At 49.7% G+C, this 25,514-nt stretch overlaps 1 protein-coding gene across 1 annotated transcript in view; it reads right to left on the bottom strand.

The window, feature by feature from the left end:
* Positions 1-25,514, bottom strand: part of SMOC2 (SPARC related modular calcium binding 2) — a 138,785-nt gene that overhangs the window by 52,012 nt on the left and 61,259 nt on the right. The window contains exons 8-9 of the mRNA XM_064384093.1: positions 12,894-13,080; positions 5,334-5,416 (exon numbers count right to left, since the gene is read on the bottom strand). Coding sequence (XP_064240163.1) covers positions 5,334-5,416; positions 12,894-13,080 — 270 coding nt within the window. The remainder of the gene's footprint in view (positions 1-5,333; positions 5,417-12,893; positions 13,081-25,514) is intronic.

Raw genomic sequence — 25,514 nt, 5'->3', positions numbered from 1 at the left:
TTCCCCTGCTTCCCCTGCTTCCCCTGTGCCTGCTCAGGCTCCCTCGGCGGCTGGGAGGAGCTCCCTGCAACGCCCCCACGGCACGGGGCAGTGGCATCTCAGGACACTCCCACTGACGCTGGTTCTCGAAAACAACACTTTCCCAACCGTTGACTCCTTAGCACCCCTTGTCCCTGCTGTTCCTGCCTTATGAAGCCTCTGGGATGGAAACTGTATGTGTGATTCTTCTGAGTTTGTATCTGTGGCAGTCTTTCCTCAATAAAACCGACGTAATGGTCCATTTCACTGTCACGCTTCCTAAAAACTGCAATTTTCTTCAAAAGTGTTGCTAATCTTACTCACCTACAAATTTAATTTCATATTTAGACATCAAACTTAGTGGCCAAAAAACCACGTAGATTGAGCTCTCTCTTCCAAGTGACGCCACGTGGAGCAGCCTCTTGCTGTATCTGGGAATCCCCACCCACACGCAGGAGGCTGAGCTGGTGTTCTTTAGGTTTCATGCCACCAGACAGCTCTCCAAAGCAGAATAAGAATGCCGGGTTAAAAATCCTCTATCGCAGACAGCCCCGCTTCCCAGCCTCCTGGACACCCAGCCCTTGGCCCAGCCTCATGGGTCACAGAGCATCTGAGCCTGTCCCCTGAGCAGCCGGCCCGGGCATGAACCTGTGTGGACGCAGAGTGCAGACAGCTCACCAAGCTACCCACATCCTCAGGGTTCCAGGATTATGTGTCGAAAGCCTAAAGCTTTGTTCCCAGCTCGGCTAAAATTTAGCAGACTCGTGTCTGTGAATTCAGCCTTTGATCTGAAGCAGGGATCACAGAGGCTGACATTTTTACTTGGAGGAATATTGACACCTCGTGTCACCTTTGCGAGGGTCTCAAACGCCACCAAAGTGAAGTCCGGGCAGGCTCCTGTCTGCTGTGGAGAAAAGGTGAACACCGAGGTCCTCACGTGTCACACGATACCTGGTGGGAACGTGTTGTTCATGGTCTAATTACCTTTTAGAAAATGTCCTAAGCTCTGCTTAGGGTGAGGTAAGGATCATTTTATGCTGCCTCAGAAAATCATAATTAATCTTGAAAAATATTAGAATAGTGCTAAAATAGTGTTTGAAAAATCCAGGGCTGTCTCTAAGGTTTCTACATGAGTCAAAGACTGTAATTACACCTGCAGTCGCTCAGGGGCCCCAGAGAAGAGATGCTCCCGGCTGCAGATGTGAGGAGGTCCTGGCTCTGTGCCGGTCCTTCAGGGGGAGGCCTTGACCGATCGTGAAAGCTGCTGAGTCCACAGAGCTGCTGGAGATGCTCGGCGGGGAGGCTGTTTGACCAAACTCAAGACCACTCCCTAGACTGCGTGCCAGCCGGAGCAGCTGTGGGGACTCAGGAGAGGACCCTGGCTTGGGGGATGGGGCAGTAACAGAGGGTCCAAGCCCAGGGTGCCCAGGCCCCCCGAGGGGTTCCTCACGCCACCCCCTCCGTCCTCGTGCTGGTGCCACTGGGCACCACCAACGCCATGACACCCACAGACAGACAGGCGGTTTTGCCCGAGCTGGTGGAGGAAAGAATGGCTCCGGAGGAAGTCAGGCTTCCCCCGCCGCTTCCTGGGCCCCCCGCCCAGCTCCTGGGTCACCTTCCCGGCAGCTTCCACCGCAGCACCTGAGAGTTCAGTTGGCCTGCACGCAGCGCAGATCATCACCATGACAAAAACACAAGCACGCTCCCCGCCAGTGTAGACTGAGTTGAAGCAACGCCCAGAGGAAAGCCAGCCTGCTCACTGGACGAAGATTGCTCCTGAGAATGAGAGTCAGCCAGAAAACCGTATCCGAGGGTAAAAGACACAATTGCGTCATCAGGAAAAGTGACAGGAAGGCCTACAATCCAGGTTTGAAATCACTTATTTTGACTTCACTTTGGATATGAAGTTTTTGAGCTGACTCCCCTCGGGCGGATGCTCCTCCCTGAACCCGCCAGTGTCTGGGGCCACTCTGAGAGCCAGCAAAGGGTTGTGCTGGCCCCTCCCCCTCTTGCTCAGCAGGAGGCGCCCTGAGGACTGACGGGGACCATGAACCCAGCACTGCTGCTCCAGTAAAGGCTGGGGTCACCCTCTCCCCACACTGGAAAGCCCATTCAAGACCAGTGCTACGGGGCTCTAGGTAAGCGAGACCACATGGCCAGCAAGTCAAAGCTTACCAATAGCACTCAATACAGAATAGCTGAAAAGGTCTTCCAGTGGGAAAAGAAAAACACCTATGTCCTCCTTTCACAGCTCGAGGATGCCGGGAACACAGAGGTGCAGTCTCCATCTCCCCAGGGACCGTGTGAGGCATGGGGCAGAGCGTGCCAGTCCACACGCACACCACGTGCTGTGCCCCACCCACTGGAACAGGCTGGACAGGTGCATGTGAGTGGCTGGCCACCTGGGCATCCCAAGAAAGCTGCCCTGAAGGAGGCACGGGAGCTGAGAGAGAGGCAGCTCGAGCAGAGGGAAGAATTCCAGCCAGGCCTGGACACAGGAGCCACAGCAGAGCAGGACACGAGAGTCACACAGTGCCCCGACACGGAGCCACAGCTCAGCCACAAGTGCACGACTCTCCTGCCTGACGAGGGCACGGGAGGATGTCGGGGGCGGGGGAGGCTGGCGAGACAGGGCAGCCCGTTATTTAAAGCACCAATCAGAGTGTGATCAGAGCTGCCAGGGTAACCTAAAGTGAGGTGAATCTGTCCAAGAAGAGGTAGTTTAGTGCCTTTTTAAAAGAATTTCTGCCACACTAGTTTTCACTTCTCTCCACAGGCTGCGACAGTCCTAGGAGGAAACCGACGGAATGAAAGAATAATCTTCAAAACCCAGAACGGTGAGCCAGCCCTCAGTATGTAGCCCCGTAAGCCGGACCTTGATCTCCTGTGCCATAAAATACAACGATGGCCTCCACAGGTCGGATGGTCATCTGCTGCCAAACACCTCTAACTGTCCTACCTACGATGTGAATAAGTATTTGCTGGCAAATAAACTGCTCACTCCAAACAAGTGACTTTTGTGTGAAAATATTATCAGCTTTCCATGGAAAATAAAGGCCCTTCTTGGTGAAAACTCAGAAAAGCAACTTCAAAAGAAAACAGCACCTTTTAAGAAGAAAACGGATCAGCCTACTTGGCACTTGAAGCATCTTCCTCCTCAAATGTTGCCATGGTGCTATTTTGGAAATAGGTTTCTCCTCTCTAACAGGAACAGCCTGTATCCTGGAGCTATTTTAAGAGCTACTTGTTTTCTCCCAATAAGGATAATTATTTCCAAATAATGCAAATAACGAACTGGTCATGAGCAGTACCCTCCCAAACGTCTACAGCAAAGCGTCAGCTGACCTCTGCCCAGCTCACGTCACACGGCTTCAGTGCCGACGCAATCTGGTTTTCGTTTGAGGTGTGGGCAAGGAAACGCTGTCTCCGTCGTGAGAGTCTAACTGTCCTGCTCCTCCCATGTTGGCAGAGAGGGGCACGGTTTCTGCAGCTCTGATGTCCCCCTCCTCACGGTGTGGGATGGTACCTCTCTAAACGGCACATCTGACGCTCAGAGAAGACAATGACATCACTTCATGTTTCTCAGTATCAAGGACCAGTTGTTCTCACTGGAAAAATGACCGTTATTTTGAGGTCAAGAGTCTGGGTCTGGAGTGTAATGGATTGGATTCTACCAGGAAAAGACCTTCCTACCACGTGTCCTCCTAAGAGGGAGCTGAAGTCACCCTTGGTCATGGTTCGTTTTACCAATGAGGACCAAAGCTTGACTGAGTTTCCATAAATTGCATTTGTATCACGTGTGTGAAGACCACAGCGCAGCTTGGCTTAAAAGTAATGCAACTTCATGTTACCAAAAAAAAAAAAAGTTAAGAGTCTTGGACCCTTCAATAAGTGTGTTAGGGACAAAGGGCAGATTGCTTGAAGCTTATGTGACGCGATCAAGAGCAGTCAAAACCAGCAGCATTTACTGAGGGCTTTCCATGCGGCAAGCAGGTGCTAAGTTCGCTACATCTTTTAAGGAAACATCTCGCCCACCAATATTAAAATCGGATTTCAGAGGCGAGAGATGACACCAGATAACGGAGGAGGGGCACTCCCTCCGGACAGGGCATCAGGGAGATGGAGTTCAGCCAGCAGCTGAGCACAGCCTGCAGACACAGTGTCAGAGGCAAACCACCCTCCTCTAGGCACGCCCACCGGCTTTGTGTTCACACCTCATGATCTCCTCCCCTGCCCTCACCTCCAAGATGCAGAAAGAAGCTGATTTGTTCAACAGAAAGCAAGCCGACTGCTCACACGAGGTAAGCAACAGATTCCTCAAACCTGCCTCACAAGCAAGACAGTGGGGAGGCACACGGCTGGAAACCATGAAGACCTAAGACGAAGACAGCTCCAAACAAGAAGGCCAGCGAGCGGCGTGGCGGTCACCAAGCTGCCCTCTGCTTCCCGAGTCAAGCATTTTTATCACTAAGGTGTGAAATTGCTACGAACACGTGGCAGTGAAGAATGCATACACTGTGCTATTCTGTTCGCCTCTGTCCTCGTGTACAAGCAGAACAGCTTTGTTTTTACAATTTAAAATCCTTTCTATCAACGACAGTGCAAATAGTACAGGTACCACAAAGGTTTCCTAATCAGGAATTGGTCCAGATTCTGTGAGATCAAGATAAGGGCAGTCTAAGCAAAGAACACTGACCGTGATTGTCATGTCTCCGAGCCGCTGGTTAAACATACACAATCTGGAGATATTCAGAGAAGAAAGATCAAAATGAAACAAAAGGCAAGGAGCTCTGAAGCATCTTAATGACATCACATCTGCCCGTGACATCTTTCAGTGACTGCATTTTTCACTTATTATACATTTAAATTCACTGCTTCTGTTTAATTCCAATACTTGTCATTAAACTCAATGCACACATTAAGCTCATGTTTTCTTAAAACCTAAACTTTAGCTTCTTGAGCTGCTGATTCAATGCAAAAGGAATGTCAATGCAAAAGTGAAATGTAGGTAGGATGAATAAAGGGTTCTCAGACTTTGGGGTTCAGGAACAACGAGGGGTGCTGCATGTTGACCTGATTTGTGAGGGGCACTTGCCTTCTCCCCGACGTCTGACCTTGCACACACAGTGGCAGGGGAGACACAGCCCTGGGCTCCCTGTGTGGACTCCTGGCCCCTCTGTAAAGAGGTAAGAGGCTCCGGAGTCAGACAGGCTCCCTGGGAAAGAGAGTCAGATGAACACTTTTTCATTCTACATTTGCAAGAAACTTGGCGGCAGGGCCGGTGGAGTCGGGCCACATGCTCGGGGGCTACTCACCTTGCAGCTGGCGGCCTCTGTACAGGTCCCGGGCTTTGGCTGGGTGGGCCCTGGCCGTGTTATCACATTTCGGCTGCTCGTACCTATGGGTGGCGGAGATGGGGTGGGGGAAGGAGAGAGAGAACAGGTGTCAGACAGCTGCGGTCTATCTTCCAGTTCTGGAGCGTCCTATGCCGGCACACACCGCGGCCTGTGGCTCTCACGCTGCGACAACCTCCGCGGCCACACTCCTTCCTGCCACCTTTGTGGACATGTGGCACCCCACAGCCGTACTCCTTCCTGCCACCTTTGTGGACATGTGGCACCCCACGGCCTCACTCCTTCCTGTCACCTTTGTGGACATGTGGCACCCCACGGCCTCACTCCTTCCTGTTACCTTTGTGGACATGTGGCACCCCGTGGCCTCACTCCTTCCTGTCACCTTTGTGGACATTTGGCACCCCACGGCCTCACTCCTTCCTGTCACCTTTGTGGACATGTGGCACTCCGCGGCCGCACTCCTTCCTGCCACCTTTGTGGACATTTGGCACCCCGTGGCCTCACTCCTTCCTGCCACCTTTGTGGACATGTGGCGTAGAAAGCTATTTCTTGTAGTCTGTAGGAAGCAGCACACTGCGATTCCGATCACGGGGCAGGGCAGTCTCTCTAACCAGTCTCTGAATAAATCTCGCCTAGCAGCAGACAAACACCCTCACCTCCCCCTCCCGGTCCTTCTATGGCAGGGTGGTCTGGAGCAAGCACTCGGGTTGTGTCATCAGAGCAGGAGTGTGTGTGCACGGGGGCAGAGGGTGTGGCCACAACCCCCACCCCACCCAAGGAAATGACGCAAAGAACTTCAGGGTTTGGATTCTTGCGGACCCAAAGGCCAACTCACTTCCAATCCAGCTCAGGAAGCCACAAGTTTGCCTATGTCAAAAAATATCGCATCAACGGCAAACCACAGGTTAAGCCCTGACCGGGCGGAGCTGACTTCCAAGCGGCAGGTGCCTTGGCTGCTGTGGCTGCAGGGCTCACGGGAGCATGTGCCTCTGTGGTTCTGTGGAATCCTCTATTGAATTGGCGGTGGGAACCAGGGCGCCTCTCCCCGAGGGTGTCAGATCCACACCCAGATAAACAGCTTGTAAACTCTGCTGCCTGCCATTCATCAGGGCTTCACCAATGCCTGAACTGCCCAGGCTGTTCCTTGTCCTGGGTGAAGGCAAAGGCCCCTCCCGTGCGGAGCACCAGCCTCGTCCAGTGAGCAGGTGGACATTTAAACAGAGTGCAGGCCACCATGAGAACCTGACTCCTGGAGCTCCCACCCCAAGGAAGACCATCTTCTGCACACAAGTCCTTCACCATGGCCTTCACCAAGGAGTTGAGCTTGTCACCGGCATGAAGGAGATGCCGGGGAGGTGTGTTCCTGGGAGATGGGAGGTTCCTTTGCCAGCACACTGACAGCCCCTTTCTGGAGACTCACAGGACTGCAGACAGCTGATTATCTGTGTCCTTCTGTTAGCATGCGGGCTGCCTGGAAGCATAGGCTGTGTCTGTTTTGTTCACTGTGTATCCTCAGCTCCCAGAACAGTGGCTGGAACATCGAGGGCATCACATGTTAAGTGAATAAAAGATGAATGAATAAATGTGAGCGATTTTTTGGGATTGTAGAGACTGTATCACTCCTCTGCTAAACTGTCCCAGTAGCTTCCCATGGGAGCTGAGATGTGACGGGTGTTCCTGCCCCAGTGTGAGGGGTCCCACTCTGTTCTCTGGCTTTCACCAGCTGTCTAGCTGCTCCCCATCTGCCCCTCCCCTATGACACTCTGGGTATTAATCCGTTCTCATGCTGCCATGAAGAAACATCCCAGACTGGGTAATTTTTTTTTTTTTTGAGACAGAGTCTCACTCTACCACCTAGGTTGGCATGCAGTGGTACAATCTCAGCTCACTGCAACCTCCACTTCCCAGGTTCAAGTGATTCTCCTGCCTCAGCCTCCTGAGTAGCTGAAATTACAGGTGAGTGCCGGCACACACAGCTAATTTTTTGTATTTTTAGTAGAGACGGGGTTTCACCATGTTGGTCAGGCTGGTCTTGAACTCCTGACTCCGTGATCCTCACACTTTGGCCTCCCAAAGTGCTGGTATTACAGGTCTGCCGGCTGAGACTGGGTGATTTATAAAGAAAACAAGTTTAATTGACTCACAGTTCGACATGGCCTGGGAGGCCTCAGGAAACTTACAATCATGGCGGAAGGCAGAGGAGAAGCAGGCACCTTTTCACAGGGCGGCAGGATGGAGTGAGTGCAAGCAGGGGAAATGTCAGACACTTACAAAACCACTGGATCTCATAATAACTGACCATCGCGAGAACAGCAAGGAGGGAATCAATCACCCCAGGATCCAATCGCTTCCCTTGGGGTGGGTCCACAACACGTGTGGATCACGGAAATGACAATTCAAGGTGAGATTTGGGTGGGGACACAACCAAACTGTATCCCGCCCCCGCCCCCCACCCCCCACGCCCACCACCCCACACCCCGCCCCCCACACCCCGCCCCCCCGTGCCCCGCCCCGCATTCACACACCAGACTCACCTCCCCCAGGACCCTGCACTCCCTGCCGTCTGCCTGAGACAACCCTCCCCACCCACGGTGGCTACAACTGGCTCCAGCGTCTCAGCCTCAGAGAGGCCTGTGCTGGCACCTGACCTGCCCTCACGGGGCCCAGCCTGGTCTTGCCCCACCAGCTCTACCTTCTTTGTGTCTACCACCCGTCTAACTGTTTGCATGAGGCACCAGACCCTGCAGGGGGCCTCCCCTTCCACTCTCGTAACAAAACCAAGACTTTCTTAGTCACAGACCCTGCTCCATGTGGCTGTGGGTGCCCACGGGGTGACCCCAGCCAGCTCTGGGTGCTGAAAAAGAAACCACAACAGGCCCCCTCCCTTCTCCTCACCAGCCCAAGGCAGGTCTGGGTCTGGGCGGGCGTGCAGGGCTATTCCCACCAATCAGGGTGAGGGGAAGCCACTGCGGGCAGGTAGGGAGGCTTTTCTCTGCTGACAAAAAGAATGACAGTCTTTCTTTCTCCAAAATACATTATCACTGCTACATCCAATGCCCTAATAGCTATGACAGGAACAAGCCGCAAAGCACACCAGGAAGCAGAAGATGGCAGAGCGGGCCAAAGACGAAACACAAAACCCTGATTTATGACAATACGTCTTTGAACTGCTGAAATCACCCAGAACTTCCCTGCCTCCAAACAGCTGAGTGAGAAGTACATTTTGAGACCAGTTCAGTTTGAGGGCTTTCTGTTGGCAGCCAGGGACAGCAGTTCCGGTTCCGATGCCCCCGGCCGACTGTAAACCGTCGGAGAGGCAGGGCCTCACCCCTCTTACTCAATGCTTTCCCTGGAACAGGGTTTGAGTGTTGTTGACTATCAGTATTTGTGCTAAATGAATGAATGAAAAAATAATAAAGGTAAAATTGCATGCAGAATCTAAGAAGCCATCTCTATTTGGTTTATTTCATATCCTTTCTGAAACTCCAGGAAGAGGGAGCTGCCCCTTCTGTAGGCAGAACGGGGAAGAGGAGAGCCTGAGCCGCTCTTTCTGCTGTGAAGCCGGGATGAAGTCCAGTGGAATGAAATCAGCACAGATGGAAGGGAAGAGAGGGGTTATTACGTTTCTAGTCCATGACAATATCGAACGTTGCCAGGTGCTTCAGGGAGAATCTTATAAATGCTGATCTCATAATTTCAGAGCCAGTTTGAGGAGCTCTGGGTTTGACAGCTTAATGATTTTCGTTGGCATGTGTTAAAACGCCTTCTGCCAGCAGTCTCCACCTCTGTTACAGGGGCGCCGCTCGGGGCTGGGGCTGCTGCGATTTATATGTGCAGCAAAGCAGCAGAGCTCTAAGATACGCAGAAACACTGCTTCCAAGAAAGGTTTCTTAGAAAACAGTACTCCCTATCTATACACCTAGGCGCAGAAACTGAAAAAACAATAATTCTCGAACCTAAGCCTTGAAAAGGTTTATGTTCTCTACAAGCCCTGCAGAGCACAGGGGTTTAACCAGTCCCCCATATCAGCCCACAGAAGCCAAGCCTCAGCCTCTGGCCTCAGCACCCCCGTGCAGTGCCAGCTGAATGGGGTGTCGGGAGCAGGTGGTCAGCCAGGGCGGCCGGGACGTTGGAGTGCCAGCCGGGAAGGGGCAGCTCTCATACCCTGGTGTTATCACACTTCCCAAGCGGGGCTCCCACTGGGCCAGATGGTGATGGGTGGACCCGATCATGGTGAAATAGGCATCAGTCAGCTTGAGCCCCTGGAAACTACACCGTCTTCCCCACAAATGTCTATGGGTTACAGCTGATGACAAATGTGGGAAATAATTTAGGAAGCATCAAATGTTCATGCCTAGGCCTTGGAGATGACATCAGTGGCTACATTTGATAACATTTAAGAGAGAGTATTTTCATATATTTCAAAACTATTTTTATATAAATCTAGGAAAAATTAAAGTCAAATTCATGTTACAAAGAGCTGTAAAACCATCTCTACTCACGGTTACACAATTCCACGAACACACAGCTTACAGGAGCGGTAAAACCATCTCTACTCACGGTTACACAATTCCACGAACACACAGCTTACAGGAGCGGTAAGACCATCTCTACTCACGGTTACACAATTCCACGAACACACAGCTTACAGGAGCGGTAAACCCATCTCTACTCACAGTTACACAATTCCATGAACACACAGCTTACAGGAGCGGTAAAACCATCTCTACTCACGGTTACACAATTCCATGAACACACAGCTTACAGGAGCGGTAAAACCATCTCTACTCACGGTTACACAATTCCATGAACACACAGCTTACAGGAGCGGTAAAACCATCTCTACTCACGGTTACACAATTCCATGAACACACAGCTTACAGGAGCGGTAAAACCATCTCTACTCACGGTTACACAATTCCATGAACACACAGCTTACAGGAGCGGTAAAACCATCTCTACTCACGGTTACACAATTCCATGAACACACAGCTTACAGGAGCGGTAAAACCATCTCTACTCACGGTTACACAATTCCATGAACACACAGCTTACAGGAGCTGTAAACCCATCTCTACTCACGGTTACACAATTCCATGAACACAGAGGTTACAGGAGCAGTAAGACCATCTCTACTCACGGTTACACAATTCCACGAACACACAGCTTACAGGAGGAGTAAGACCATCTCTACTCACGGTTACACAATTCCATGAACACACAGCTTACAGGAGCTGTAAACCCATCTCTACTCACGGTTACACAATTCCATGAACACACAGCTTACAGGAGCTGTAAACCCATCTCTACTCACGGTTACACAATTCCATGAACACACAGCTTACAGGAGCGGTAAAACCATCTCTACTCACGGTTACACAATTCCATGAACACACAGCTCTTGGTCTTCAAGTGCTACTGTGAAATCCCTCGCATTGCTCAAACTCACACAAAATATGAATGAGTAAGTTGTTCTTGTATTTCAGACCGTCGAATAACTTTCATTGCCCTAGTCTTTAGCAGAGTCTCACTTTTTCTAAAAGTGGTAACTTCCAGCACACATATATGAATACCATAGAAAGCCATGTTGGACAATCGGTTCTTTCAGCTTATGAAATGCTGCGTTCCCTTTGCCAAAACCAGGAGCAGTTTCCACCCTGCCAGTATGTGATGCCATCCACATTTCCACCCTGCCACTGGGCCCCAGAGCCACTTTTCAGATTCTGTCCGGTGCCAGTGGGGCAGAGGAGCTGGTGCTGCCTGTGAAGGGAAAGGCCCTGCTGCTCTCCGGCTGCCATGCGGGGGGTTTTGGAGACCATCGAAGAAATGGTTTCCTTCAGTTTCCAGTGGCTGAAGCCATTTTTTTTTTTTTTTTTTTGAGATGGAGTTTCACTCTTGTCGCCCAGACTGGAGTGCAGTGGGGCAATCTCAGCTTACTGCAACCTCTGCCTCCCAGGTTCAAGCAATTCTCCTGCCTCAGCCTCCCAAGTAGCTGGGAATACAAGCACCTGCCACCACACCTGGCTAATTTTTTGTATTTTTACTAAAGACAGGATTTTACTATGTTGGCCAAGCTGGTTTCCAACTCCTGACCTCAGGTGATCCACCCACCTTGGCCTCTCAAAGTGCTGGATTACAGGTGTGAGCCACTGCACCCAGCCAACCCACTGACTTTTACAGGCAGTTCATGCATCAGAACAGAAGATTGCCCTGCACTGGGTGATCGATGGCCACTTGACGTCCCAGATCATCCAGGTGAGGAGGCGCAACACTCACAGCTGATGGGGACTGTGTGGGTGTGAGTGTGTGTGTATGTGTGGGGGAGTGTGTGGGGGAGTGTGCATGAGGTACGTGTGTGTGTATGTTTATGAGTGTCGGTGTGTGAGGGGAGTGTGTATGTGTGGAGTATGAGTGAGCATGTGTGTGTACATGAGTGTATATGTGTGGGGTGTGTGGCAGGTGAGTATGCATGTGAGGAGTGTGTGTGAGTGTGTATATGTAAATGTGTGGGTGTGTGGGGAGTGTGTGAGTGTGCATGTGCATATGTGAGTGTATGTGTGTGAGGTGTGTGGATGAGTGCATGTGGGGTGTGTGTAGGTGTGTGTATGTGTGTGGGTGTGTGGGGAGTGTGTGTGCATGTGCATGTACATGAGTGTGTGTAGGGTGTATGTGGTTGAATGTGCATGTGTGTGTATGTGAGTGTGGGGTGTGTGGGTGTGAGTGTATGTGTGGGGGGGAGTGTGTGTGGGTGAGTGCATGTGTGTATATGTGTGGGGGGTGTGAGTGTGTGTGTACATGAGTGTATGTGTGTGGGGTGTGTGGCAGGTGAGTGTGCATGTGTGTGAGGAGTGTGTGTGTATATGTAAATGTGTGGGTGTGTGGGGAGTGTGTGAGTGTGCATGTGCGTATGTGAGTGTATGTGTGTGAGGTGTGTGGATGAGTGCGTGTGGGGTGTGTGTAGGTGTGTGTATGTATGTGGGTGTGTGGGGAGTGTGTGTGCATGTGTGTGTAGGGTGTATGTGGTTGAATGTGCATGTGTGTGGGTGTGAGTGTGGGGTGTGTGGGTGAGTGTGTGTGGGTGAGTGCATGTGTGTATATGTGTGTGGGGGTGTGTGAGTGTGTGTGAGTGTGCGTGTGTAGGGGGGTGAGTGCATGTGTGTGTGTACATGAGTGTATGTGTGTGGGGCGTGTGGCAGGTGAGTGTGCGTGTGTGTGAGGAGTGTGTGTATATGTAAATGTGTGGTTGTGGGGAGTGTGAGTGTGCATGTGCGTATGTATGTGTGTGAGGTGTGTGGATGAGTGCGTGGGGGGGTGTGGGTGTGTGTGGGTGTGTGGGGGGGGAGTGTTTGTGAGTGTGCATGTGTGGGGGGAGTGTGTGCAGGTGAGTGCATGTGTGTGTATATGTGTGTCGGGGGAGTGTGTGTGAGTGTGCATGTGTGTGTTGGGGAGTGGGGATTCTGCTTTCCTGGCTTCCACGCCCAAGGCCTCCCAGGGTCACAGGAGCGGGTCCATCCTGTTTACCTCGTGGACGTGCCGGGGATGGGGCGGCCGGTGTCCACCAGGACGCACCAGCAGTAGCCCGTGGAGGGGTGGCACTGCACTGGCTTGTAGAGGCCGCCGTGTGCACACTCTGGGATCACCACGTTGTCGTTCTTGGGCTGCTTGGCCTCCTCCAGGGCTGACTGGTGCTCCTGGTCGCAGGACGACACTGTGGGGAAGAGAAAGGCGAAAGGTGAGCAGGAGCCGGGACGCTGTCCACACGCAGAGCTCCTGGCAGGCCGCAGAGAATTGCCCAGAAGCGGGTGGTCCTCCGTCACCCCACAGGCAGGAGGGCCTGCCAGCATGGGGGCACAGAGGGAGAAGAGGAGAAAGCTCAGGCGGCCTGGCGTGCTGCTGTGATCACTGATCTGTCAACGGCATCCCCACCGTGGACATTCCTGCTCCACACCCAGCACAGCTCACAGGTCAGCACGGGCAGTCGCCTGGGAGAGGGGATCCAGGAGCAGATATGACGCCCGCAGGACTCCTGAATGTAGCGAGGCAGAGCCAGCCCTGTGGCTGAGCATCATCTCTGCTCCTTGCTCCAAGGCCCCCGCCACTGAGGCGGGAGACTCCTCAGAGGTGCCTGAGGGCAAGGCCTGTTTAGACTCCAAGGCTCCCTGGGGGACCCCTCTGCCCACATTCTCAGCATCTGTTCATCGTCTACCCCACACCCCCCAATGAGAGGGTGACAGAGAAGAAAATCTACCCTGGGAGCCTCCCCAAGGTCTGACTTAGGTGAAACCTGAGCAGAACAGGTGCACACTATCTAAAACTCGTTCAGCCCCAAATCGTGAGAATTTCCACTGCACTGTTTCTAAAACAAGCTTCGTTACTGAAAATTTGTAAGGAATGATAATGAGAGGCATTCTCACTCAGCCTGTGCACCAGGCATTGTGCTACGTGAATACTGACACTCACATGCAAATAAAATGATGACTTAAAAATTCCAGGACCTTGCATTGCCACGTGCCAAGGTTGATCTCTTTTTGTTAACAAACCCAGTTTCTCCTTGTGTTTAGATACGTCTCGCTGACATCCATCTTCTGCCCCAAACAGTTAAGCCAAGAAGTCCTGAGAATGAATGTGTGCTGGCAACCCCCTCCTGCCCGGCCCTCACCTGAGGGGAAGTGGTACCATCTAGGGGTGAGAGACCATGTGACCTATTGGTGGCCGCGGCGGGAACAGGCAATCGGAGTGGCAGGGCAGCCTCTCTGCTCAGGCTGAAGGAAGCTCGGGCTGGAACATCACCAATCTCTCCAACTGGAAGTGATTTCGCATCCCCATTACAGCCCAGCTCTAGGGATTGCTCTGGGGTTTGCAAGCCATTGTGGGTGCAGTGTGGCGTACTGACAGGCTTCTCCAAGTGTTAGCTATTGCTCTGATTACTTTTCCAATGCTAAGGGGATGCCTGGCTTATAGGCACTCAATAATTTCTTTTGAAATAATAAATAATCGTGATGGTATTAATGGAAACCACCCTGATTTTAGCATCCCTAGTAACTGTTGCACATCTGAGGATAATCAGATACGTAATTTTATGATTAGTTCATGACGGATTATATTACCAAATGTCGCTATTAGGTTTTGTAAGCGCATCTAAGTTTTCAGTCTTCACTGCAAGGAAGTAAAAATGAACTTTTAGACTCTCTCCTATTTCTATTCCAAAGTGACTAACAATCATTCTCCCGGTGACCTCATAGGCTGCACTCAGCCGCTTGAAAGAGTGGATGATAAAGATTAAAGTGAAGTCAGTGTGTCTGCTCAGATCCACATTTTTTGGAATAAGTGCAGAACTCACGGATCATTCAAATCTCACAGTAGGTGCTCAAAATCGCTTTAATAAACAGGAGAAGCGGCAGGAAGAAATTGTCAATGACTGAAATTTCATGTGATTGTGTTTTATAAGTTCTGTAGTTTTTTTATGGGCTCCTGTGATTTTGCTCAGCAAATGCACAGGTGCGTACATAAAACCCATCTCTGGGTTACAGTGAAGAGGCTTTTGTCCCAGTGATAGCTAGGAAACAGGTAAGACAGCAAAAGGGCCATGATCTGTATTTCTTTCTGAATTGCTCAATAAGTTACTTTAGGTCATGGAGGAAACTGAAAACAGCAGGAGTTGTGCTAAATGTTTTGGGGGCTGTTGCTTTGCAGAAATCTGGAGCAGCTGGTGCATGTTGAAATGGAACTGTGCCTCTGGAGAGCAGCAGCTGAGGATGCCGCAAACCGCCCTCCAGCAGCACCACCTGGAAGAATCATGGCTGCCGTGTTCACGTGGCGCTTGTTCCGAAATTTTATTAGTGCAGAGAATTTATGGCGTGATGATCGGGACATGACACACTTTCTGTGCTCTATCCAAGGACGTACTGAATCTATAGAAATCGTTTTACAAGATTCTCAAAACGTCTCTCTTGAGGATTTTATGTGGTATTTGAAAGCTTATCATAAGCAAAATAGGATTAAATCAACAACCTCTTAAAATTTGATGAGCATGACATAAAATATCAAAGATACTATAGCAGAGTCAGAAGAAACCTTGCGTTTGTTTATATAAACATCATCCTGCATGAGGGCTGTTAGCCTGTGCGATTTTGTCGGATAAACTTGGCTCCATGTGGGAAGTTCAAACTCCCTGGAGAAATGGAATTTCATTTTCTTTTAGTAAAGGCCACAATGAAGGCAGAAGATTTTAAAACAAACCAAAATATTGGCCCTTGGGAATAGAAGGTGACAGAGCATCAATTACACATGTGACTGTCACCTCCCTCCCTGGGCATCCCAGAATGCAGCGTTCTGCAGGCAGGCAAAGAGCTGACCCAGGCGTGGTTCTCTCTGGCAGGAGAAAAGTCATTATTCTGTGAAGGACTTAGTCACACCCGTAAGACGTGACTAGGATGAATTCACACACGACAGGTCCCGTGTCACCACAGCACAGAAGTTTCATGTCCTGGGGAGGCGCACGGGGCCATGACTCCAGGAAGGAACCCATGGAGGTGGAGCTCGGCGATCCTCTGGGAAAATGCCCGTGAGGCCTTAGGAAGCATTAACTGTGCAGGAAAGAGGGAACTGAGTGAAACCACAGACTGAGAGGCAGATGTCACAGGTAGAGATGAGGAAATGGGAAGGAGAGGCTGTTCCGGGACTGAGGTGGAGTCAGCGCAGATGGACGCATGAACCAAGGTGGAAACGTCTAGACACTCAGGTCTGTTCAGTGGGGACAGGGAGCCAACGTTAGTCTTAAAATAATCCTATCACTGTAAGTTATGTTTGATTATAGAAGGGAGAGGCTAAGCTTTCAAAAGGTGACAATTGATAGAGAAAAATCAAGCTAGAAAAGAGTAATAATGAACGCTTACAAAATCCCTATTGGGATATTCCATTTTAATATATTAGATGAAAATATGTCGGTTTTCTTTCCTATTCAGAAGGCCCTTAACTACATCATTTTCTCTTGTGATAAATTTTGAGGAGTTAATGCATAAAAAATAACTTGAAAGGAAAAAAAGCAAATAGAATTAATTCTGATATGAGGGCATTCAAGTGACTGACTTTTAACACACACATACATACACACGATATATATATATTAATTATGGTATTACTATATATCTACAATACAGAATATGTATAATTCATTATTCTCCCAAATTACAACATACTCAAGTGACTGACTTTTAACACACACATACATACACACGATATATATATATTAATTATGGTATTACTATATATCTACAATACAGAATATGTATAATTCATTATTCTCCCAAATTACAACATACTTGACCGAAGAATAGCCTTCCTTTCAGTTAAGAAGCTCGTTCTCGGGCCGGGCGCGGTGGCTCAAGCCTGTAATCCCAGCACTTTGGGAGGCCGAGGCGGGTGGATCACGAGGTCAAGAGATCGAGACCATCCTGGTCAACATGGTGAAACCCCGTCTCTACTAATACAAAAAATTAGCTAGGCACGGTGGCGCGTGCCTGTAATCCCAGCTACTCAGGGGGCTGAGGCAGGAGAATTGCCTGAACCCAGGAGGCGGAGGTTGCGGTGAGCCGAGATCGCGCCATTGCCCTCCAGCCTGGGTAACAAGAGCGAAACTCCGTCTCAAAAAAAAAAAAAAAAAAAAAAAAAAAGAAGCTCGTTCTCACTCACACGTTTGGCTTTGCATCCATCTGAAGGTTCCTGCTCCTGCCACAGTCACCCCTGCTGGTACTCAGAACCCGAAAGGAAATGTGTGAATTCTGTAGTATGAATTCTGCATTAACTCTGTGGCATAAACATGACTGCATGGTGCTGCCTTTCAGAGCTAGCTCTTCCGGGTGGTTTGCGCTCTCCGAGGTCCGCCGGCCTTGCCCGTGCACCCTCTGCTCTGACAGCTTGCTGACGTCTGTGGCTCGGATTCCTGGCCTGTGGGGCCTTGCGCCCCGTCCTGAACACACTCCCGAAAAGCAATTAGCACGTTGGAGACAGTCTTCCTCCATATCGTCTCATTAAACATTAGGCTAGAAATGATTCCGATTCCAATTTACTTCTATAAATGTTGTTTTATAGAAACATGATTTCAATTCCCATTTACTTCCATAAATTCTAACTTTTATAGAAACATGATTCCAATTTCACTTTACTTCCATAAAGTTTTATAGAAACATGATTCCCATTCCAATTTACTTCTATAAATTTTAAGTTTTATAACCACATAACAACTTTTTTTTTTTATTTGTAGAAAGCTACCTTTGTAAAGTTGGTAGAAGGTCTATTAAAAAAACATGAGTTCATTTCCCAAACTGGCATTAGAGGCTGTGACTTATAATGTGTCTGACAGTTTGTTCAAATAATCTGACAACCAAAAGGAGTTTTTAGATGATAATAAGCAGCTGCCAGACATTTATGAACGTTTAAAAATCTTAATTATTTCATTCAATGAAGTCTACCTGATTCAGCGTGACGCTGCCCGAAGCATTTTTATAGGAAGCAAGAACAAATCACAACCATTCTAAAATCGAAATCTCCTTATTTGGCCATATTTCAAGAGCTCCCGTGCTGCAGATGTAAGTTTTTGGCAAGCCCGCACCCTCAGGAGCTTTGCGCTAACTTTGGAGAACTACTGCTCAACTCAGCAGGCACAGGATCCTGGGAAGCTCCTGAAAACCAGAGAAGTACTTGAAAGTGTCGACCTGACCCCACCAGACCGGCTGCCCCTAAACCAACGCCACAGAGACAGAACCCGCGGGCCTCCGCTGCCCAGTTCCAGCCTTTCCACGCGTCCCCGCCCGGACGCCTCCCCCGCCCCGACGGTCGCCTCCCCCGCCCCGACGGACCCCTCCCCCGCCCCGACGGACCCCTCCCCCGCCCCCCCTCCCCCGCCCCGACGAACCCCTCCCCCGCCCCCCCTCCCCCGCCCCGACGGACCCCTCCCCCACCCCTCCCCCGCCCCGACGGACCCCTCCCCCGCCCCTCCCCCTCCCCCGCCCGGACGGACCCCTCCCCCGCCCCGACGGACGCCTCCCCCGCCCCTCCCCCTCCCCCGCCCCTCCCCCGCCCCCGCCCCGACGGACCCCTCCCCCGCCCCTCCCCCTCCCCCGCCCGGACGGACCCCTCCCCCGCCCCGACGGACGCCTCCCCCGCCCCTCCCCCTCCCCCGCCCCTCCCCCGCCCCCGCCCCGACGGACGCCTCCCCCGCCCCTCCCCCTCCCCCGCCCCGACGGACCCCCCCCCCCGCCCCGACGCCTCCCCCGCCCCGACGGTCGCCTCCCCCGCCCCGACGGACCCCTCCCCCGCCCCTCCCCCTCCCCCGCCCCGACGGACCCCCCCCCCCCGCCCCCACGCCTCCCCTGCCCCAGGGGCGCCACACAGGCCTGCAGCTTTGTTTTGTTTTGCAGTCGTTATTGTCAAGGGACTCTGAATCCCTTTCCCTCATATCCAATCCGCTCTGGGGACACTATGCTGCCCCAGACATACCTTGTTTTCAAAGAAACACATGACATTGTTATGTAGTATCAGCCAACACCTTAAGAATTCTTCAGGAATTATTACAAGTATTGATGGTGTGCCTACACATTACCCTAATGGCTCTTAACTGTTAGAGAAATGGTATCACAGTGATATTAATTCACGTCTGGTTTAGGCTGGTGGGTTCTATTTTCTGTTTACCCCCATCTTCTTATTCACTCCTGTTTTTCTTGAGACGAAGTCTTGCTCTGTTGCCCAGGCTGGAGTGCAATGGCACGATCTCAGCTCACTGCAGCCTCCACCCCCCAGGTTCAAGCGAGTCTCCTGCTTCAGCCTCCAGAGGAGCTGGGATTAAGGGGACACACCACCATGCCCAGCTAATTTTTTATATTTTCCTTTAGTAGAGACAGGGTTTCACCATGTTGGCCAGATTTGTCTTGAACTCTGGTCTCAAGTGATCCACCCGCCTCAGCCTCCCAAAGTGCTGAGATTACAGGTGTGAGCCTCTGCGCCCGGCCAGTATTTACTTTCGTGTTAAGCAAATTTAATTTTCAACGACAAAGAGTTTTCATTTAAGTCTGTAGTAGTCATTTTAAAAATATGGCAAGTTGCACAGTGTGAAATCTCAAGTCTCAGTTCAGCCCCAACCTGGCCACTCAGCTTCAATCTTGTAATGGAAGTGCTGGGAATCACACAGAATCTGCACTGCTCAAATGTCTGTGTGTACTCCCTTAAAATCCCTATGCTGGAATCCTTACTCCCAAGGTGATGGTATTTGGAGGTGGGGCCTTGGGGCCCTCAGGAATGAGATGAGAGGCTCCAGGGAGCTGGTTTGCTGCTTTCACCATTGTGGAAACAAGAGGACATCAGTTATGAATCAGAACACGGACCATCCCCACCCCAACTCCACCACCAAATCTGCCAGGGCCTGGATCTTGGACTTCCAGCCTCTGGAGCGGTGAGAAATGAACTTCCGTTATGAAGAAGCCAGACAGCGGAAGGTATTTTGTTAAGGCAGCCCACCCAGACGAAGACCGTGTGAAAGGAAAATAAATCTCAGGACCCCAAAGTCATGAAGCCAAAGGTAAGTCAAGCCAGGAAGTGCATTAGGCAAACCTGCCTCTCAGTTTATTCCAGAATAAGATGGCTATAAAGGTTAAAAAAAAAAAAAAGCCGCAGACTCCCTCGCCATTTGCCCACAAGGAAATGCCCTGTGGACCAAGGACAGACAGAATCAAGGTCATCCCTCTGCAGTTCACCCGAGACGGATGCGCATCTGATGGCTTCCTCCGTCCTATCGCGTCACTGAGCCAGACTAAGGTACAAGTGACCGTTCCTCTGTCCTCCTCTCAGATGTAAATTGTTTATTCAGTGAAAGGCTCATCAGAGACTCGAAAAAATGTGACCATTTGTCTCATATCTACTTTTGAAGTTGTCCTGCCTTTCTGTGCTGAACCAATGTACCTCGACCACCTTGGGCACATATTGTTAGGACCTTTGAGGCCATGTCGTGGGCGCATCCATACTCTTGGCAAAATGGACTTTCTAAGTTGACTGAGACCTGTCTCAGATACTCTGGATTTACAACAGCATCAAACCTGTGTAATTGCCTCACAAGGTGGGCAGGAGGAGCAGTGGAAGAACAAATGAGTGTATTTAGAAGGAAGGATAAAGCATTTTGCAAAATCAAAGGGACTATTTAAAATACTTTAAATCATAACCAATAATTCTTTTAGACATTGCAATGGTATTATACCCTAAATGCAAATGTTTTCAGCTATAGAAAAACTATCACTCTTGACAAGAAACTTTAGTTGCTCATTTTTATTAAGATTAACTACTTCAGCCAGGCACAGTGGCTCACGCCTGTAATCCCAGCACTTTGGGAGGCCGAGGCTTGTGGATCACGAGGTCAAGAGATCAAGACCATCCCGGTCAACATGGTGAAACCCCGTCTCTACTAAAAATACAAAAAATTAGCTGGGCATGGTGGCGCGTGCCTGTAATCCCAGCTGCTCGGGAGGCTGAGGCAGGAGAATTGCCTGAACCCAGGAGGTGGAGGTTGCGGTGAGCCGAGATTGCGCCATTGCACTCCAGTCTGGGTAACAAGAGCAAAACTCCGTCTCAAAAAAAAAAAAAAAAAAAAAAAAAAGATTAACTACTTCATTAATTATATAGCAAAACTCTCAGGAGACTAGGGGTAGAGAAAAACCTTCTCTGATAAAGAGCATATTTTAAAAAGTCTATAGCTAACATCATATTTAATGACAAAAGACTGAATACTTTCACTTTTAGATTAGTAATAATCTCACTACTTCTTTTTGTATTTACAAAGAAAAAGCTGCTAAAATTAATAAGTGAAGATGACAAAGTCCCAAGATACAAGGTCAATCTACAAAAAAGGACTTCTATTTTTATATATTGCTAATGGATAATTGGAAAATTAAAAAAAATTAAATGTCATTTGTTATAATATCAAAAACATAAAAGAACTTAGAATTTACAAAAGATGTACAGTACATTGAAAACTGAAAGCATTGCTGAAAAAATTATAACACCTCAATAAATAAAGAGATGTACCATGTTAATGGATGAGCAGACTCACAAATATTTTAACTTTAATTCCTCCCAATTTGATTGGCAGATCCTGTATCATTCCTATCAAAATCCTAGGAAGCTCTGTAGTAGAAACTGACATTATGGTTCTGAAATGAATAGGAAATGTGAAGGAACTAACATGTTCAAGGCTTTCTACCAAAAGAACAACGCTGGGGGGCTAATATTACCTTATTTGAAAATCATTATAAAGCCAGTAATCTAGACCACATGTTAGTGGAAAAGGATAGCTAAGTAGATGAGTAGAAACGAATAAAAAGTTTATAAGTAAATTAAAAAGTATATGTATGTGTTCAATTGATATTTGATGAGGCTCCAAAAAATATCAGTAAGAAGGAAAAGCCTTCTCAGCAAATAATTCTACAACAATGTGATATCTACATGACAAGTAAAGATGGAAAAGCCTAACTCACCATACACACAAAAATTTGAGATAAATTAGAGATCTAAACATAAAAGCTAAAATATAGAGATTCTAAATGAACATATGGGACTATTATTGAGACATTGGGTTAGACAAAGATCTCTAGGGCAGATGCAGAAAGCACTAAAAGTGCAAAAGTAAAAAGTGTATTTCATTAAAATTTAGAACTGACACTCACCAAAAGAGACCATTAAGAAAGTGAAAAGGCAAGCCGCAGACTGAGAAGAGATCCTAACATACGTGTCTGACAAAGACCCCAGATGCTATAAACAATTCTGCAAATCAATACCAAAGGTGACCAAACCTATCCAAATTTTACAAAGATTAAAACAGACATGACAAAATGAAAGATGTGTGACTGAAAAAGAAGTATTTGAAAGAAACTGTCCAACATCATCCGTCATCATGAAAATGCAAGTAAAGCATCACAGTGAGGCATCACCACACGCCTGCTAGAACAACCCAAACTAGAAACCCCACCCCCGCAAGCCAGCGGAGCTGGGGAACAAGGGAGGTCTCAGACATTCCTCCCATGGGTGTGAAATGGGGGGACTGCTCTGGAAACCTGCTTTTAGGTATTACCCCCAGCGTAACGAAAACATGCACTCATGAACGACTAGTACGTGGTATTTTTATTTGTAACAGCCCCAACATAAAGAGAAAAACACAAGCTATCCAAGCTGTGGTATCTGCATCCAGTCAACAACCATGCATGCAAATTGCAGAGAATGAACGGGTTATGCACCCAGTGAGGATGAAGCTTAAAACATGACTGGATCAAATAAGGACAGGAACGAAGGGGGGCTTATGCTTGATTCCATTTACATAAAACTCTAGAACAGACAAAAATAATGTAGGCTGGGAGCAGTGGCTCACACCTGTAATCCCAGCACTTTGGGAGGCCGAGGCAGGAGGATTGCTTGGGCCCAGGAGTTCGAGACCAGTCTGGGCAACATGGCAAACCCAGTGACTACAAACAATACAGAAATCAGGCGTGTGTGGTGGCGCACTCCTGTAGTTCCAGCTACTCTGGAGGCTGAGATGCGAGGATCCCTTGAGCCTCGGCAGCCAAGGCTGTGGTGAGCCGAGCTCACACGCTGCACTCCAGCCTGGGAAACAGAGGGATACCTTGTTAAAAAAAGAATAAGAAAAGAAAATGGAATATATGGTGATTGGAATCAAAAGAGCAGTTGCTTCCAAGAGTGAGGAGGCATGGACTGAAAAGTGGCTCTGGGGGACTGTCCCGGGACGGATGTGCTGTCTACCTTGACAGGGTCATGGGTTTCCTGGGCACTAGCCCGGGGCAAAGCTCTTCCCTCTGTGCATTCCCTTCTGTGCATCTCACTCTGCATCGGTGCTCTCCATAAACAACATCCATGTCTAAATAAGCCTTAAAAGTCCTCCTGGTAACCAGAAAATGGGAATTCTAAGAGATGAGAAAATGTCAGTCACATTTTAATTGGCAACATACCTTTTGCCTGTTTGGTTGTCTTAAAAATGAATAGTATCTCAGACTCCAAAAGTACGTAGTCTACTTCCCAGAAAATTGCATTTAATGAATGCTTTTTTTAAAAAAAAAAAAAAGAGGACCTGGTGTTCCTCTAGTGTGCACTTGATTAAACAGAGACCTCTTTTCACGACTGTGATTTAAACAAAAGGAGCAGAGCATCCACGGCTCTTGCCAAGTTTGCCTTTATCTACGCAAGTTTCGTTTTGTTTATCATCACACTTGTGGGCCTTGAAGTGCTGACTTTATTGGCAAGAGGAGGTTTTCATTAGAAAGTGTGAATAAGCCCACCAGAATGTTTCAGTTCAGCTTAGGTCTCATGTCTGAAGAGCTCAGAGTCCCATCTGTGTGAGTCCAGTCTGGACGAGCAGCTATTTCACAGGCGGTCTTCACATCCAGCCAGCTGTTACACCTGCAGCCCTGCACGGCCATCTGTGGCTCTCACTCTCATCTCAGCTTCCTTGGTGAACTTCTTAATCACCTGCTTCCATCTCCTCTGCCCACCCCAAGTCTTGTCACTATTGGCAGCCTGGCTCCCATATTTTGCCAGCCTGCTGCTGCGCTGCTCTGACGTGCAGAGACTAGCGTTTGTTTACCTCCAATGGGCTCTGCCAAGTCCCAATTACTGTTGCAATCACAGCCCGGAAGTTTCGGAAATGCTTGGTTTCCTCGCCTGTGCACAGGCTCATCCCTGACGGAGCAGCTGCAGGGCCGCCTGACGCCGCTATTCCAGGAAGAGCAGACTGCAGTACTGGCCCACACTCCCCACCATAGCAGGCTCTCTGCAGCGCTCCGTGCTCCCACAGAGGCTGGGTGCAGTGCTCCCACAGAGGCTGGGGGCAGTGCTCTCACAGAGGGTGGGGGCAGTGCTCCCACAGAGGCTGGGCGCAGTGCTCCCACAGAGGCTGGGGGCAGTGCTCCCACAGAGGCTGGGCGCAGTGCTCTCACAGAGGTTGGGTGCAGTGCTCTCACAGAGGCTGGGTGCAGTGCTCTCACAGAGGCTGGGTGCAGTGCTCCCAGAGAGGCTGGGTACTCTTCTCTACCTGGGACTTTGGGCCTGAGCCTGTGAACTTAGCATGCCCAACAGGAGGTCGGTGAGCAAGAGGCATCTCCAAAACCAGTCCATGGATCCCTTCAACAATAACCACGGAGTCAGCCTGAGACTTCAGAGCTGCGACATAAAGAAGTCACCCCCAAAACCAGTCCATGGATCCCTTCAACAATAACCGCAGATTCAGCCTGAGTCTTCAGAGCTGTGACATAAAGAAGTCACCCCCAAAACCAATCCATGCCATCCCCTCAACAATAACCATGGGTTTAACTCCCACTCTGTGCCTGGAACCTGGGGCTGTGGTGACAGAGAAAGTCTGTAAACTGGAGCTTGAGATCTAATGAAGAAATGAGGACACGGGCAAATGACGCAGATAATCTTGGAAGAACGCCATGAAGCAAGCAGACAAGCTAACGCTGATTGTTTGGGGGATGGTGGGGCAGGCTGCCTTGGAAAGGGGGGTCAGAGAGGGCCTCTGCACAGAGGCGACTTCAGAGCTGAGACTGAAGGAGACACTGAAGCCAGCGGTGAACGCGGCTGAGTGCAGGCCCCCCGTGTGGGAAAGACAGTTTCACACAGCCCCGGTCAATGAGGAAGGGAGGGGACAGGGGCTGCAGGGAGGCAGCGGGGTCCCAGGCAGGGCTGGGGCTTTTCGATGGAACCATTCACATCACCCATCTGGCCTAAATATCAGGTTGAGCTGTGTGTACACAGATACATCTGACATCAATAATTGTTCTCCTTTTCTTAGCAAAATGCTTTTCAGACTCCAGGTAACTATTGACAGGTAATGATTAATGTTCAGTTAATAACTGCAATTACTGCATTGCCCAAAATTCAGTGACAGCAAGAAACGCTCCCAGCAAGAACGTGACTAGGGCAGTGGGTCTCAAAGGTCAGTGTCACACCTGCCTGGGGGCTTCTGAAGCTGCAGGTGCAGGAGCTTGGCCACAGTCCCTGGGGGGTCTCAGACGCCAGTCAGACCCGTGTGGGGGCTTCTGAAGCTGCAGGTGTGAGAGCTCAGCCACAGGTCCCTGGGGGTCTCAGGCACCAGTG

This window comes from Aotus nancymaae, unplaced genomic scaffold (assembly GCF_030222135.1).
Source record: "Aotus nancymaae isolate 86718 unplaced genomic scaffold, 86718_ANA_hifiasm-v0.15.2.pri h1tg000034l, whole genome shotgun sequence".
Lineage (NCBI taxonomy): Eukaryota > Metazoa > Chordata > Mammalia > Primates > Aotidae > Aotus > Aotus nancymaae.
Note: the sequence above shows the minus strand (reverse complement) of the source record. Positions and strands in the feature narration are given on the sequence as shown.